Here is a 14960-nt window from a genome sequence, read left to right as displayed (position 1 = left end):
CAGTTTGTCTGAGTTCCCCAATGTCTTGGGTAGTGGTTTTTGCTCCGTGTTCCAGAGTATTCAGGCGGGTTGTGATCCCTTTGAGATCGCCCCTCAATGCAGCGATGTCGTTGTGCAGATCCTTGTGGTGGTCTGCGAGTAGCCGCGTGAGGGCCGCTAAAGTCACTGGAGCGGTGTCCGGGTCGGAGCTAGGCGGCTGTGGCGGTCTCCCCGGCTTGGGTGACATCAGGTATTCCTCTCCAGAGAGGTCGTCCGAAAAGTCGGAACATCCGCCATGAAGCGCCGCCATGTCGGTCCCGCTTGCCCCTCGGGCCTGTCTCCACATGTCGCCTATTGTGAGTCCCGGGGTATGTTTCTCGGCGGGTATTTTTTTGTTTTTTCGCCCCATGTCGCTCAGAGGGGGTGTATGGCGTCTTTGTGGTAATTTGGGGGTACCCAGCCTGGGTTTTCCACCGTTTTTCCCTGTTTTACTCGTGGAGCTTTCAGCCCATGCGTCTGCTTGTCTCGGTTGTTAGGCTCCGCCCCCCCGGGGGGTACTGTTTTACTCGGGAGACTTCGCTGAACACATATTAGTGTTTCAAAACAGTAAAATGTATTAAAACGATGATATCGCCAGTAAAAGTGAAGTTTTTTGCATTTTTCACGCACAAACAGCACTTACACGGACGATATTATTGCTGTGATACTTTTTACTGTTTTGAAACACAAATATTTGTGTTCAGCGAAGTCTCCCGAGTACAACAGCACCCCTCATGTACAGGTTTTATGGTGTTTTCAAAAGTTACAGCGTCAAATATAAGGCTTGTGTTTCATTTTTTGCACATTAAAATTCGCCAGATTGCTTACGTTGCCTTTGTGACCCTATGGTAGCCCAAGAATGAAAATTACCCCTATGATGGCATACCATTTGCAATAGTAGAAAACCCAAGGTATTGCAATTGGGGTATGTCCAGTCTTTTTTAGTAGCCACTTAGTCACAAACACTGGCCAAAATTGGCGTTTTTTGCATTTTTCACACACAAACAAATACTAACGCTAACTTTGGCCAGTGTTTGTGACCAAATGGCTAATAAAAAAGACTGGACATACCCCATTTGCAATACCTTGGGTTGTCTACTATTGCAAATGGTATGCCATTATGGGTGTAAATTTATTTCCTGGGCTACTATACAGTCTCAAAGGCAACGTAACCAATCTGGCGAATTTCAATTTCAAATGTAACACGCTATATTTGACCCTGTAACTTCCCAAAACACCATAAAACCTGTACATACTGTTTTACACGTGAGACTTTGCTGAATACAAATATGTGTATTTTATTGCAGTAAAAGCAAATAGTATTATGACATTGACAGTTAAAATGTCATGTAGAACTAAAAAAAGAATAACATTTCTTATTTTCTCCCATTCTTTTCATATTAAATTATGTTTCATAGCTAAATATTTGATATTAAATGAAAGCCCTGTTTCCCCTGAATAAAATTATATATAATAAGGGGGAGGATTTAATATGAAAGAGGTGAATTACGGTTGGACAGACATATAGCGCAAATGCCAGGTTTTGATTACGTTTTGTTCTGTTCACAACTTGTACATTTGGCTCAGTCCTTAAGGGGTTAAAGAATGACAGAAAAAAATTCTGTGCTCATTGCTTGTGTTCCATCCTACCAACTGAAATATTTTACATTGCAGGATTAAAACTAAAGGGCCACCACACCGAGACTACTTCATTGAAATGAAGTGGGGTGAGATATACTAGACCAGTGGTCTTCAACCACTGGTCTGCAGACCGGCGCCAGTCCACAAGAATTTATTTGCCGGTTGGTCCGTGAAAGCTTTCACCCGACTATACCATCGGGTGAAAGCTTTCGCGGACCAGCAATAAATTGCCGCAAAATAATTCCCCAGTACTTTGATCTTATGATCGTAGCACCGGGAACTGTGCCTCCCTCTCCCCTGCCGGCTCTGTGAGATCTCCCTCTTCGGGCCTGCTAGCACTGAAATACTAGGAGCCGGCAGGGGAGGGAGGACCCGGGTGAGCTCTAACCTGCAGCTACGCCGGGTTCTCCTCTTGCAAGCTTGGAGTGTTGCTGCGGTTTTCTCTGCAACACTCACATTCTTGCGAGAGTGAACTCTAGAAGCTTCTGAGACTGCTAGAGTTCACTCTCACCACTTGGACACCCAGAGCTTCCTCACTGACCACCATGGATTGCAGGGAATGTCCCCTCTCCCAGGCAAAAGTAAGCAGGGAGGGGGGATATTAAAATGATTGTGTTTTTTTTTCTTAAAACAATATATACATTTATTAATCTACCCTCCAAACCCACAGACCCACAATGATTCTCCCCTATACACACTGCCCCCCCACACACACTGCCCCATTACACACATACTGCCCCCTATACACACACACTGCCCCAATACACAAACTCTGCCCCCATACACATACATTTCCCCCATACACATACACTGCCTCCCATACACACACACTGCCACCCACACACACACACACTGCCCCCATACCCACACACACACTGCCCCCCCATACACACACTGCCGCCCTCATTCACACACAGCACCCCTCACACATACCATTGTTTTTTTTATTTCTGTCTGACGCCGATCTGCAAAATATTTCTCCTCTTTTCGCCGGGCCTCGGGTGCTAACAGGTTGCAAAACACTGCACTAGACCCTTTTACATATGTTTCAAGAGGGTTTCTTTCCCCATGCTCCCACTTGCCTGATTGGATTAAGAGTGAACTACATGGGGTTAAGTGGGTGTATTCCAGCAGGTTTAGAGAGTGCCAAGTTGAATTTCAAAGGTGCGATGCACTATTTTAAAACTTCACCATATGCCGTTTACCCTTTAAAGTTAAGCTTGTCAGGGGTTAGCAACCTTCGGCAACCTTTGGGACTAAATCTCCCACAATGCTCTTACAGCCATGCTGGCAAAGCATCAAGGGAGATGTAGTCCACAACATCTGGAGTGCTAAAGGTTGCTCAAGCCCCAGATCATAAATGAGCAGGATTGCCAAACTTGCCATGTGTTTCAATTCCATGTGCTGTTATGTGGCAATTGAAAAGCATTCCAGAATTCATATAATATCCAGTGGGAAATCGTGGTGGAGCTGTGGGATTAATTAATCAAATGCGGCCTGGCAACATACATATGCTACAATGTCAAGCTGCAGTTTTCACATACCAGTTTACGGCATCATGGCGGAATTTGTATACGTACAGTAACAAAAATGACCAAGGTAGCTCTGGCAACCATATGTTAGTTGAGCAGAACCATTAAGTCCCATCCAACATTGAAATTGTATGAGCAGCCATACCTGAAAATTGTAAATCCATTGAACCAGATGATAATAAAATCCCTAATCTGCAATATACATTATAATCCCCAATCTTCAATATATAGAATAAATCCTGAACAATACTCTTATACAGGGGAGGCCAAAAGATATATGCCCAGCAGAACTACAACTCCCATGAAAATTTTTCAGCCATAAATGAGATCTATCACATGTGCCCTGATAGACAGACACATTTGACAAAACCTGACAGCTAAGTAATGAGTTGTGCAATTTTTGTTTGTTTTTGCACTGTTTTAATGTTCATTCTATGTCTGAATGCTTGAAGTTGGAGGATTATAGGGCACTGATGTTGCCTTAAATATGCAAGTGCTGCAGCTATATCTCTGTGGCACTCGATCCAGTAAGTTTTATTGTTGGGGTGAGAGAATGTGGAACTTTCAGCAAAGTGACAATTCTGCTTTGAAGTTGTCAAATCATCAATGGAATTGTAGTTATACAAGAGCTGGGGAGGGGGAGGGGTGGTCTACCTTTACGTCACACCAGATATTTTGAAATTAAAAAACAATATATAATACATAATATAATATACCGTTTCATACGGGCATGACAGGCTTTATATTGAATGACTGCTAGTCCCTGTCTGTATATCCGCTGCCGCCATGCAGGTTCCGGGTGCAGTATACACATAGATACCCTGGCTGCCCACGTGGTTATTGCCCCCAAAACCCCCCGGGAGCCCCTGGCTGGCTTGTGGTGCTGGCTCGGGTTGCAGTGGTTAATGAATGCAGTTCAGTGCTGGCAGCGGCCAGATCCAGCCCACAGAGCCTGGTTGACATTCGGGGTGTGCTGCCAATCACCTGCCCTGCTCGGGGTACCAGGCTGGGGGCACTCACTGCCAGTGCCATCCTCGCTGTACCCAGAGCAGCCCGCAGTGTGCCCGGTTCCGTGCTCACACACTGACAGGGAGCAGTAGGGGGAGCCCAGCCTGCAAAGTGTCAGCTGCAGCACCACCCCCCGCCTGTCTGTCTGCACATCATCCTGCTAGCACTGGGTACCTACCGGCACTGCACTCTGCACGGGATAGCACTGACAGCACAGCCAGCCCCGCACTCACTGCACCGGGGGAGCACAGCCACAGGATCACCCCCCTGCAATGCTCGGCACTGAGCCCCGGTAGGCTGACACTGACACAGGCTGGGAGCTGCCCATCTCTCCGGTAACAGGAAGTCTCGGAGGAGGAATTATCAGCGGCAGAGAGGGGTTCACTGCACCGAGTCTGCCGGCACATCCCTGGTACTACCTGCTGCCATGGCTCGGGAGAATGGGGAGAACAGCAGCTCCTGGAAGAAGCAGGTGGAGGACATCAAGAAGATGTTTCAATTCAAGGAGGTGCTGGGCACGTAAGTACTGCATGGGGAAAGAGATGGTCTCTGTACTTACTGTGCCTTATAGACATGATGAGCTGGGCTGCTCTGTGTATGGTGTGCCATGGGAGTATGGAGCAGGGCTGCTCTGTGTATGGTGTGCCATGGGAGTATGGAGCAGGGCTGCTCTGTGTATGGTGTGCCATGGGAGTATGGAGCAGGGCTGCTCTGTGTATGGTGTGCCATGGGAGTATGGAGCAGGGCTGCTCTGTGTATGGTGTGCCATGGGAGTATGGAGCAGGGCTGCTCTGTGTATGGTGTGTCATGGATGTAAGGAGCAGGGCTGCTCTGTGTATGGTGTGCCATGGGAGTATGGAGCAGGGTTGCTCTGTGTATGGTGTGCCATGGGAGTAAGGAGCAGGGTTGCTCTGTGTATGGTGTGCCATGGGAGTAAGGAGCAGGGCTGCTCTGTGAGTGGTGTGCCGTGGGGGTAAGGAGCAGGGCTGCTCTGTGTGTGGTGTGCCATGGGGATAAGGAGCAGGGCTGCTCTGTGTGTGGTGTGCCATGGGGGTAAGGAGCAGGGCTGCTCTGTGTATGGTGTGCCATGGGAGTAAGGAGCAGGGCTGCTCTGTGAATGGTGTGCCATGGGGGTAAGGAGCAGGGCTGCTCTGTGTGTGGTGTGCCATGGGGGTAAGGAGCAGGGCTGCTCTGTGTGTGGTGTGCCATGGGGGTAAGGAGCAGGGCTGCTCTGTGTATGGTGTGCCATGGGAGTATGGAGCAGGGCTGCTCAGTGTATGGTGTGCCATGGGAGTATGGAGCAGGGCTGCTCTGTGTATGGTGTGCCATGGGAGTATGGAGCAGGGCTGCTCTGTGTATGGTGTGCCATGGGAGTATGGAGCAGGGCTGCTCTGTGTATGGTGTGCCATGGTGGTAATGAGCAGGGCTGCTCTGTGTATGTGTATGGTGTGCCATGGGAGTATGGAGCAGGGCTGCTCTGTGTATGGTGTGCCATGGGAGTATGGAGCAGGGTTGCTCTGTGTATGGTGTGCCATGGGGGTAAGGAGCAGGGTTGCTCTGTGAATGGTGTGCCATGGGAGTAAGGAGCAGGGCTGCTCTGTGAATGGTGTGCCATGGGGGTAAGGAGCAGGGCTGCTCTGTGTATGGTGTGCCATGGGAGTATGGAGCAGGGCTGCTCTGTGTATGGTGTGCCATGGGAGTATGGAGCAGGGCTGCTCTGTGTATGGTGTGCCTGGAAGTATGGAGCAGGGCTGCTCTGTGTATGGTGTGCCATGGTGGTAAGGAGCAGGGCTGCTCTGTGTATGTGTATGGTGTGCCATGGGAGTATGGAGCAGGGCTGCTCTGTGTATGGTGTGCCATGGGAGTATGGAGCAGGGTTGCTCTGTGTATGGTGTGCCATGGGAGTAAGGAGCAGGGCTGCTCTGTGAATGGTGTGCCATGGGGGCAAGGAGCAGGGCTGCTCTGTGTGTGGTGTGCCATGGGGGTAAGGAGCAGGGCTGCTCTGTGTATGGTGTGCCATGGGAGTATGGAGCAGGGCTGCTCTGTGTATGGTGTGCCATGGGAGTATGGAGCAGGGCTGCTCTGTGTATGGTGTGCCATGGGAGTATGGAGCAGGGCTGCTCTCTGTATAGTGTGCCATGGGAGTATGGAGCAGGGCTGCTTTGTGTATGGTGTGCCATATAGACATGATGAGCAGGGCTGCTCTGTGTATGGCGTGATCTGTACGTACTGTGCTGCATATAGTGTACCAGTGAATTGAAAATCAGAATTTCTCTCTATATGGTGTGCCATGGAGGCGATGAACAGGGAGGCTATATTTGGTGTATCATGGTAATCGTGTACAAGGCCATTGCAAGTGATGTGCAGAGAAACAAACATAAAGTGATGTCCTGTGCTGTCCAATGTGGTGTGCCATGAAAGTGCAGGACTGTTGTCAGTTCAAGGCTGGCTAAGGGAGATGTACAGAACTCCTGTCAGAAGTATGTACTGAAAGTGACATACTGCTTCAGAGCACTGTTTATAATTGAAATCGACATTTTATTGTAGAAAATGTTCATTTGTTTATTGAAAGAATCCTGCCCCACAATTATAAAGAAACATAACAGATATAATTTGACTTGTTGTGTTTAGATTATGATTAGACTGACCAATTTAATGTTTAGTGTTTTTCAGAAGAGTACCAACCATGGTCACACCCCAATTAACATCCATAAAATGAAAGTGTCCCTCTTTGTCCATTTAAAAATGCTGGGAGATATGTCTCAGTGGATCATTTTTTTCAACAATGGCTAATCTTTGGCACACCATATGGTGTGGAATGTGCTTCTTATGGGAAATATAGCCCACTAGATCAGGAGAGCAAAATGTTAGCATTCACTGTCCAGTACACCTGTTTTATGCTTTGTCACAATATGTAAGTGATATTATTCGTTGTATTATTGTAGTATTATTAGATTAAATACGTTATTTGTGTATTTTGTCATACATAACCTTGGCAATATCTTGGCTACAAATGTGTGATGTAGACAAAGGCCATTAGCATTACTCTAAACAAAAACATGAATGAGCATTAGCCCCTGTCTCCTATTCTGATAACTCCAGCATTGATTTGGTGATATCACGTGGAAGCAATGCATTTCCCTACCTCTAAAGATCTAGTTTGGCGCGCTTTGACATTTATGGTCTCTCTCACAGCTTTATGAAGAAAAGTCTGAGTAAATCTGAATTCACAGACCTGGCAATAAACTGAAGGCAATACGAGTTTTAAGATTGACAAATACATAGTAGAGAGGAACGTGACCGTATGCACATGAATAGGAAGTAGCAGTACAGGAAACTGAAGTACTGTAGTATTTTTTTCAGATTTATTTATTTACTAAACAGTTAATTGCTGCAAATTGAAATCTGAATGGCAAAACATAGGCAAAATAGCTCTTCTTAAAAATTCTCCAACTCTGCTAAATGGTTCCAGGTTGACTGTTTTAGTCTCAGTTTTGCTATTTGGATTTTAAATCATTACAATTTGGAATTTTGTGAATACCGTGAGGAAGGCCGCCATCAGGGGTGACATTAAGGGGCCCAGTCGGGACAAAGGACTGCAATGTGGGCCGTGTAGAGATATGCAATCAGCTGTGGAAATATGACTATCTCAGACATATCTAAGCATGGTGGAACTCATTTGAGGGCTGGGCTATATAGGGGTGGGCTGACTGCCCCCTCTCCTCCTGTAGAGCAATGTGGGAGTGATAACATATCACTTCTTAACAGAATGTAATGAAACCGAGCAGGAGAAGAAGAAAGGTGCAACACTTGCAACCAGATCCCCTCTAGCCCCACGGAAACCACCCTTCTGCTACAAAAGTTAGAAAAAATAGTGGGTGGTTAAAACATATTTTTTATTGTATGTGTCTTGCAGTGTGAGTGTGTTTGTTTGTGTATGCCTGGCAGTGTGTGTATCTGTGTGGTGTGGCATTGCCGAAGGTTCCCCGCCCCTGAGATATGGGAACGTGTGGTGTGGCATTGTATATGTGTGTGCCTGAGAGTGTGTGTTTGGCAGTCAGTATCTTTGTGTCTGCTTGACAGTGTATATCAATATGAGCGACCATTGGTGTTGTTAGACACAAAAAAACACTACACACATGACCATGACATTGCATAACTGCTTTAGATCAGTTAAAGGACCACTCTAGGCACCCAGACGACTTCAGCTTAATGAAGTGGTCTGGGTGCCAGGTACCTCTAGGATTAACCCTTTTTTTTATAAACATAGCAGTTTCAGAGAAACTGCTATGTTTATAATGAGGGTTAATCCAGCCTCCAAATCCTCTAGTGGCTGTCTCATTGACAGCCGCTAGAGGCGCTTGCGTGCTTCTCACTGTGAAAATCACAGTGAGAGCACGCAAGCGTCCATAGGAAAGCATTGTAAATGCTTTCCTATGCGACCGGCTGAATGCGAGCGCGGCTCCTGCCGCGCATGCGCATTCAGCCGATGACGTCGCGATCAAGATGGAGAGGAGGAGGAAAGCTCCCCGCCCGGCGCTGGAAAAAGAGGTAAGTTTAACCCCTTCCTCTCTCCAGAGCCCGGCGGGAGGGGGTCCCTGAGGGTGGGGGCACCCTCAGGGTACTCTAGTGCCAGGAAAACGAGTATGTTTTCCTGGCACTAGAGTGGTCCTTTAAGGGCAAGCAGGGAATTTTGGGAGTTGTCAGATGTGTAGAATATAATATATTTTGTAGGTTCTAGAAAGGCAACACTATCTTATTATACTATCTAAACACTGGATAATAAATCTTTTTATGAAATAAATTCTTATTATTTACTGGAAAACAGCTTAGTTCATGTGCATATGTATAACCCTGGATTTCTCTGATTTAGCTAATAATTTTTTAAGTATGTGTCAGCCTGAACATGTGGTCGGTGGGGAAACCTGGTTGTCAGTTTTAAGGGTGGCTATGAGGGACAGACTTCATTTGATTTATGCTACAGGGATGCCTAATGTGTTTGCGTACTACAAAGATAGATCTTTAACCCTTAATATGTTGCAGGAGTTAACAATACACTGTTTGCCCTGTATCTTCTAACTTTAATTGTTAGCCTATCATCTAGCCAATCATTTCTTTTTTTATTTATGATTTATAAACAGCGTTACATCTCCAGAGCTCTTGTACATCTTTTCTTAAATGCAACTGTGTAGGAGATTAATGACCCTATGTTATCATGGTTGTGATGACTAATGCTTAATGTCAGGCTGTGCTACCCAGTTCAGTGATTGGTATCATAAATTGTCTCTGCATGCTAAACTAATGTGTACATGCACAGATTATCATCATGTTACAACAATTTGATAAGTAGACACATACATGCTGCCTGTCCTTGGGATTACAATCACCAAAAAGCACACATCCAAGCCTGAGGATATGTTTGCTTCTGGCTATGTACAGGTGTCATGGAAATAAAACCGCAAGATTTGTTGGTTTACAACATTGGAAGCTGGGATTAGGTGTAGGGCCTGCCAGTCCTCCAGCACATTTAAGCAGCCCTCATATTGTAGGCAGTTTGATTCAGTTGGAGAATTTACCCCTTTTACAAGAAAACTATGTTTTGTATCCTGTGGTCAGAAAAACCCCTGAAAGATTAGTCACTGCCAATTACCAGGCCAAGTGTGTGCTTCTATTCCTTGCCATAACAAACATAAAAACATTCTTACTTGAAAAAAAATAACACTAATTCTAAAATGTGTATTTATTTAGTTTTTAAATCTAAAAGGCAAATATTGTACAAGTTATTTGTTGTAACGGAATACAAGTTATTTTCTATAACCACATGATAAGATCTGTGCGTGCATTATTTGTATGTGCAAAACACATTAAATTAGCTCATAATGAGTACATTTTAACATGCTTGCTATGCAAGGCAGTATACTTGACAATTTCTTTACAGGCAGTAAACCTCTTAAACAGGTGATCTAAATTCTAGTTCTCCCAGAGCCTGGTGTGTAGCGGTTATTTAAGTAACCTCAGGAACAAGAGATTGAGATAACCGCATTTAACTTTATTAAAGCCAAAAATAAGTGCTGTGAAATAAGCATCTGTTGCTTTAACTCATAATCCAACAGAATGATTGCATTAAATGCATTACGTGTGTTACATGAACATATATGCTTGATTTCTCTGTCCATGTTTATGATCTGTGAAGTTTTATACAATCCACAAAATTACCTATCATGTAATAGGTCATATTACACGACAAAGTAAACTTATTCCAATGTCTTACTGTAATAGGGGGTGTCCACTACTTTTTAAAAACGTATTTGGACTATAAATCAACTGTAATTGATGTACCCTTTAATTTTACAATATAGTGGTTGTATTCCAGGGGTGGGGGACCTTTGGCCCTCCAGAAATTTTGGACTACATTTCCCATAATGCTCTTACAGCCATAATGCTGGCAAGGCATCAAGGGAGTTGTTAAGATGTGGTTAAGCAGAAATTGAAGCATGTGCGTTGCAGAAAATGCAGAGGTTATAGAAATTGAGATCTTCCTCTTTAATCCGTTTAGGGCATGGTTTTAAATTGATAGAAAGAACAATCTAATCCTGGCAGTATTTGTCTTATTGCTTCCCTGCTGTAGTCTGTTGGTCTGTGACATCCTGATTTTGTACTCACTGAAGCATCCCATACTTGAATTTGTCTTCACTTTACACATCATGCTCTGTGTATCTGTAATTCCCTCTGACTTCACTGAATTGCCTAGAGCTGACTAATCATTGAAGAAAAAACGCAGGCATGCACCGGATATATAGAGTGAATGTGGTTTTTCCCCACCTCCCCCCTTTGTCATGTCTTCCTGGTTCAGCAGAGGTACATGTATTATTGTCTTACAGAGTAACACAAGTGATGGCAATATAGGTTATATGTTTTGATATAGGCAGATGAATTACTACGAGGTTCTGGATTGTCCAGCATATTTCAGTGGTATTTGTACATAAAATACATTACAAGCTAAAACCAAAGGACAAAAGCCGTATATTCTATAGATGAGTGCATGTTTGCGTGTAACACTGTACACACATAAGTCTATACCATTTTTTTTTTTATATTTTGTTATATGATAATGACATACTGATTTTGTGTGCTGTAAGCGAAAGAGCCATCTTGCTGCTCTTTGCTTCAGAGCTCTAAGTATAGCTTAAATAATTTCGCCACTTCCTGGTTGCTGCAGTGGTGGGCAGCATCATGGGATATTGCTTGCAAAAAGTACATCTCAAAAGTGAGTATATGTATGCAATTTTAAATAATTTTCGGAATTAAAGCATCTACATTATACAGACAGGAACAGTTGTAAAAACAATCGGATGCATTTTTGAATTCTCCTTTCACTTACCCAGAAATTATTTTTTTAATGCACTCTCTAACTAATTAGTTTCAAAATATGTAAATTATACTAATAGGAAAGATCCAAAAATTGTTTTTTTGATCAACCCACTGGAGGTGCGTCCTGGAGCAGTGCTGCACAGTATGCAGCACTGACGTTCAGCATCTCCACGCTCTGCATGGAGGCATGGAACTTCCCCAATAGAGATGCATTAATGCTGTTTGGCCAGCGCAGCGTTTAGCCCCGCCTCTGACCTGCCTCCTTGGCAATCTCAGCCAATCCAATACTTTCCTACGGGAAAGCATTGTGATTGGCTGAGATCATCAATTTTAATGATGTCAGCCAAGGAGGTGAATCAGGGGCAGAGCCAAATGCTTTGAAATAAGGTGGGTTTCACCCTATTTAAGGGTCAAAGGTGGGCGCCAAGGGGGCTAAATAGTGTTTTTAACAGTATAAGGTCAGGAATTCATGATTTATTTTAGATCCTGGAGGAAGTGACGAGTGCCCTTCAGACTCTGGTAAGTTGCCATACTGTTAGCAAATGGCTTAACTACTTACAATGGAGGGGTACCGTGGCACTCCTGGCACCTCAATCACTTCATCATGCTATAGTGGTTATGTTGATTCCTTTAAAACACATATTGCATGCAGTTGAAATACTTTACAATGGCTCCCAGAATCAGCTGTATTACTGAAGATACATACATTTAAAAAAAAAAATCGAGTTGTATTCAAATATACGTGTTTTATATTTCTTGAAATTATCTCACTTATAAGAAATGATTGGCCTTGTTTTCATCGTTCTTGTAGTCTTTTTTTTATTTTATTTATTTTTTTATTATTGTTTGAGAGCTAAAATTATGTGACACATCTCACACACCTGGTATCCTGGTAATATAATCTGTTTTGTAAATCTAGACTTTAACTTCTCCTTTTGCTGCTGTAAGACATTTTGATCCAGAAACCACGAGGTGATATTTGCGTAAGTCCGATACATTTAAATGAAAGTCACACAGCCTACAGCATTTTTGATTTTCTAGACCAGGAACACATATATGAAATGTACATATTTTGTTAAATTAAACATTAAGGCTATTTGCATTACCAGATAATATTCAGCCACCTACCAGGTAAATGTTTAATATTTCTTTTTCCATTATTCTACTTTAGTGTCATACTCGAGCCATCATTCTTGATTTAAATCAGATATCTATTTTATTGTCTATTCTGCAGAGATTGTGCTTGTAGACAGATGTAGACCTACATACATAAAGGCAACGCAGTGACTTTATTTGACATTTTTACAGAGTCCTGAAGTACATCCAGGATATATACACTTGCCAGTGGGCATGCAATGTTTGTGATGGAAAACCTAAACATAAAATATATAATAACATCTAGTACAGTTAATGGAATTTGGCAGAAATTATTAAAATAAACTATTTGTTGTTTCAAATATTTTTATATTTTTATTTGGACCGCTAAATAGAAAAACTGGATAAAAACATAAAACATTTCAAAGTGGGCCTATTGTACTTAAAATATATCACCCCATTTATTTTACCAGTTTGACCTCTTACTTGAGGTCTGCCAGGAGCCGCTCCCCACCACCACTACCATTTCTAGAGAGCCGGAAGTTCCTAAGCATGAATTTCCATTGGCTTTCATGAGCTAAGCCATGCAATGCAGGGTTTAGCTAATAGGCTGAGGGCAGTCAGCTGTCACCCACTTTGACAAAGACAATTGGGGATTCTATATTCATCATAGAAAAGTTTAGTAAGTTTGATAAGGTTTGAGAAGTAAGGAATGAATGAGCATGCCAGTTCAATAAAGATAGAGGATAGTGTGATGTGGGCCTGAGTGCTGTTAGGTTGATATGAGTGACTTGTTGAAGATGGGTTTAAATCCATGACAGTGTTGCACCGTTATATTGGTGGTTAATCTATTAAAAGAAGCATTTGTGAAACTGGTATTTCCCTAGACATGCTCTTTCTTATAAAATAATGTATTACTATAAACATAAACATGTAACAGTGCAAGCATCAGCGTTAGATTACTGCTTTAATATATTGTGAATGATGTCAGAAATTTTGAATAATATTCTAGGACTTATTTTTATTATATTGAATTGTTTATTAATATTTTATGTTATTTATATGTCAATGATGTATTTTTGGTTTTGTTGCAGAAGGCCTTCTTTAACAGAGTAGTGTGTGTTAGATTAAATGCATGCACCCTACCAGCAGTAAGGCTGCTTTGTAAGGATAGATGCCGAGGTGGCTCAGTCACACTATGTTAAATATCCTAATCTATGCTGATATCCCCTAATCATCGATTGTTAAGGGACAAGCTCACTTTTCTTGTCCCAAAGTTGTTGGTGGTACATACAAGGGACCCTCAGTTGTCTTGCTATGTACCATGAGCTTACTGCAAACGACCATCCCTCTCACTCAGTATTATGTATGTGGGTACCTATTAAGAGAGCACATGAAGTTTCATATTATTATTGAACCATCAGGGTATGTAGTCCTGCTGTTTACTTTGGAATCCAATTTTTTGCTGCTCCTCTTGTAGTACGTGCATTGCCACTCTCCCAGAGATGTCCTATGGACAGGTGACATATGTGAATGTGTATGTGTATGTAAGCATTCAATAGGTGGCAATCATGCATTAGGTGAATGTGTCTACATGTTTGTGGACATATTTATTCATATTTAGTAAAGGAAACATTTGTTGAAAAACTGACATTCAACTCATAGTTTCAATTATGCATATTATTTATTTTGGTTGATTTATTCCTTTTGTGTGTATATATATAAATCTATGCTCCTCTCTGGTGATTTTAACAGTTTTGACATATGGAGTGGCCCCATGTCAATGCTTTTCATGAATGTAGACTTGTTCTATCGTTTTATCGCCAGCAGATATGTTAACCTAATGTCATAACTTATACTTTGTTTAAAATGCATGTGAATGCAAATGTTTGACATGAATATGCAGATCAAGGACGTCAATTTTTTTTAAAATGTCTTTGTTGTTTCTAATCATTCCAGTTAGCTTAAAGGAACAGTATTGGGTCAGGAACACAAACATGTATTCCTGACCCTATAGTGTTAAAACCACCATCTAACCCCCCTGGGCCCATCATGCCTCCTCAAATATAGTAAAATCTTAGTTGTATTCAAGCCTGAAGATGTAGTTCTGCATGCTGTTTGCCTCAGAAAAACAAACTGTCTGCTGACATCATCAGAAGTAGTGGCCTGATCCAATCACAATGCTTCCCCATAGGATTGGCTGAGACTGACAAGGAGGCAGATCAGAGGCAGAGCCAGCATGATTCGAACACAGCCCTGGCCAATCAGCATCTCCTCATAGAGATGAATTGAATC

The 14960-nt window shown here is 42.9% G+C and overlaps 1 protein-coding gene across 1 annotated transcript in view; it reads left to right on the top strand.

The window, feature by feature from the left end:
* Positions 1-4307: 4307 nt before the first annotated feature.
* CAMK1D (calcium/calmodulin dependent protein kinase ID) overlaps positions 4308-14960 on the top strand; it is a 294879-nt gene continuing 284226 nt past the window's right edge. The window contains exon 1 of the mRNA XM_063448220.1: positions 4308-4718. Coding sequence (XP_063304290.1) covers positions 4627-4718 — 92 coding nt within the window. The 5' untranslated portion in view covers positions 4308-4626. The remainder of the gene's footprint in view (positions 4719-14960) is intronic.

The sequence above is a fragment of the Pelobates fuscus genome, chromosome 3, assembly GCF_036172605.1.
Source record: "Pelobates fuscus isolate aPelFus1 chromosome 3, aPelFus1.pri, whole genome shotgun sequence".
In the NCBI taxonomy this organism is placed as follows: domain Eukaryota; kingdom Metazoa; phylum Chordata; class Amphibia; order Anura; family Pelobatidae; genus Pelobates; species Pelobates fuscus.
The sequence above is the reverse complement of the archived record's forward strand: the minus strand, read 5'-3'. Positions and strand labels throughout refer to the sequence as shown.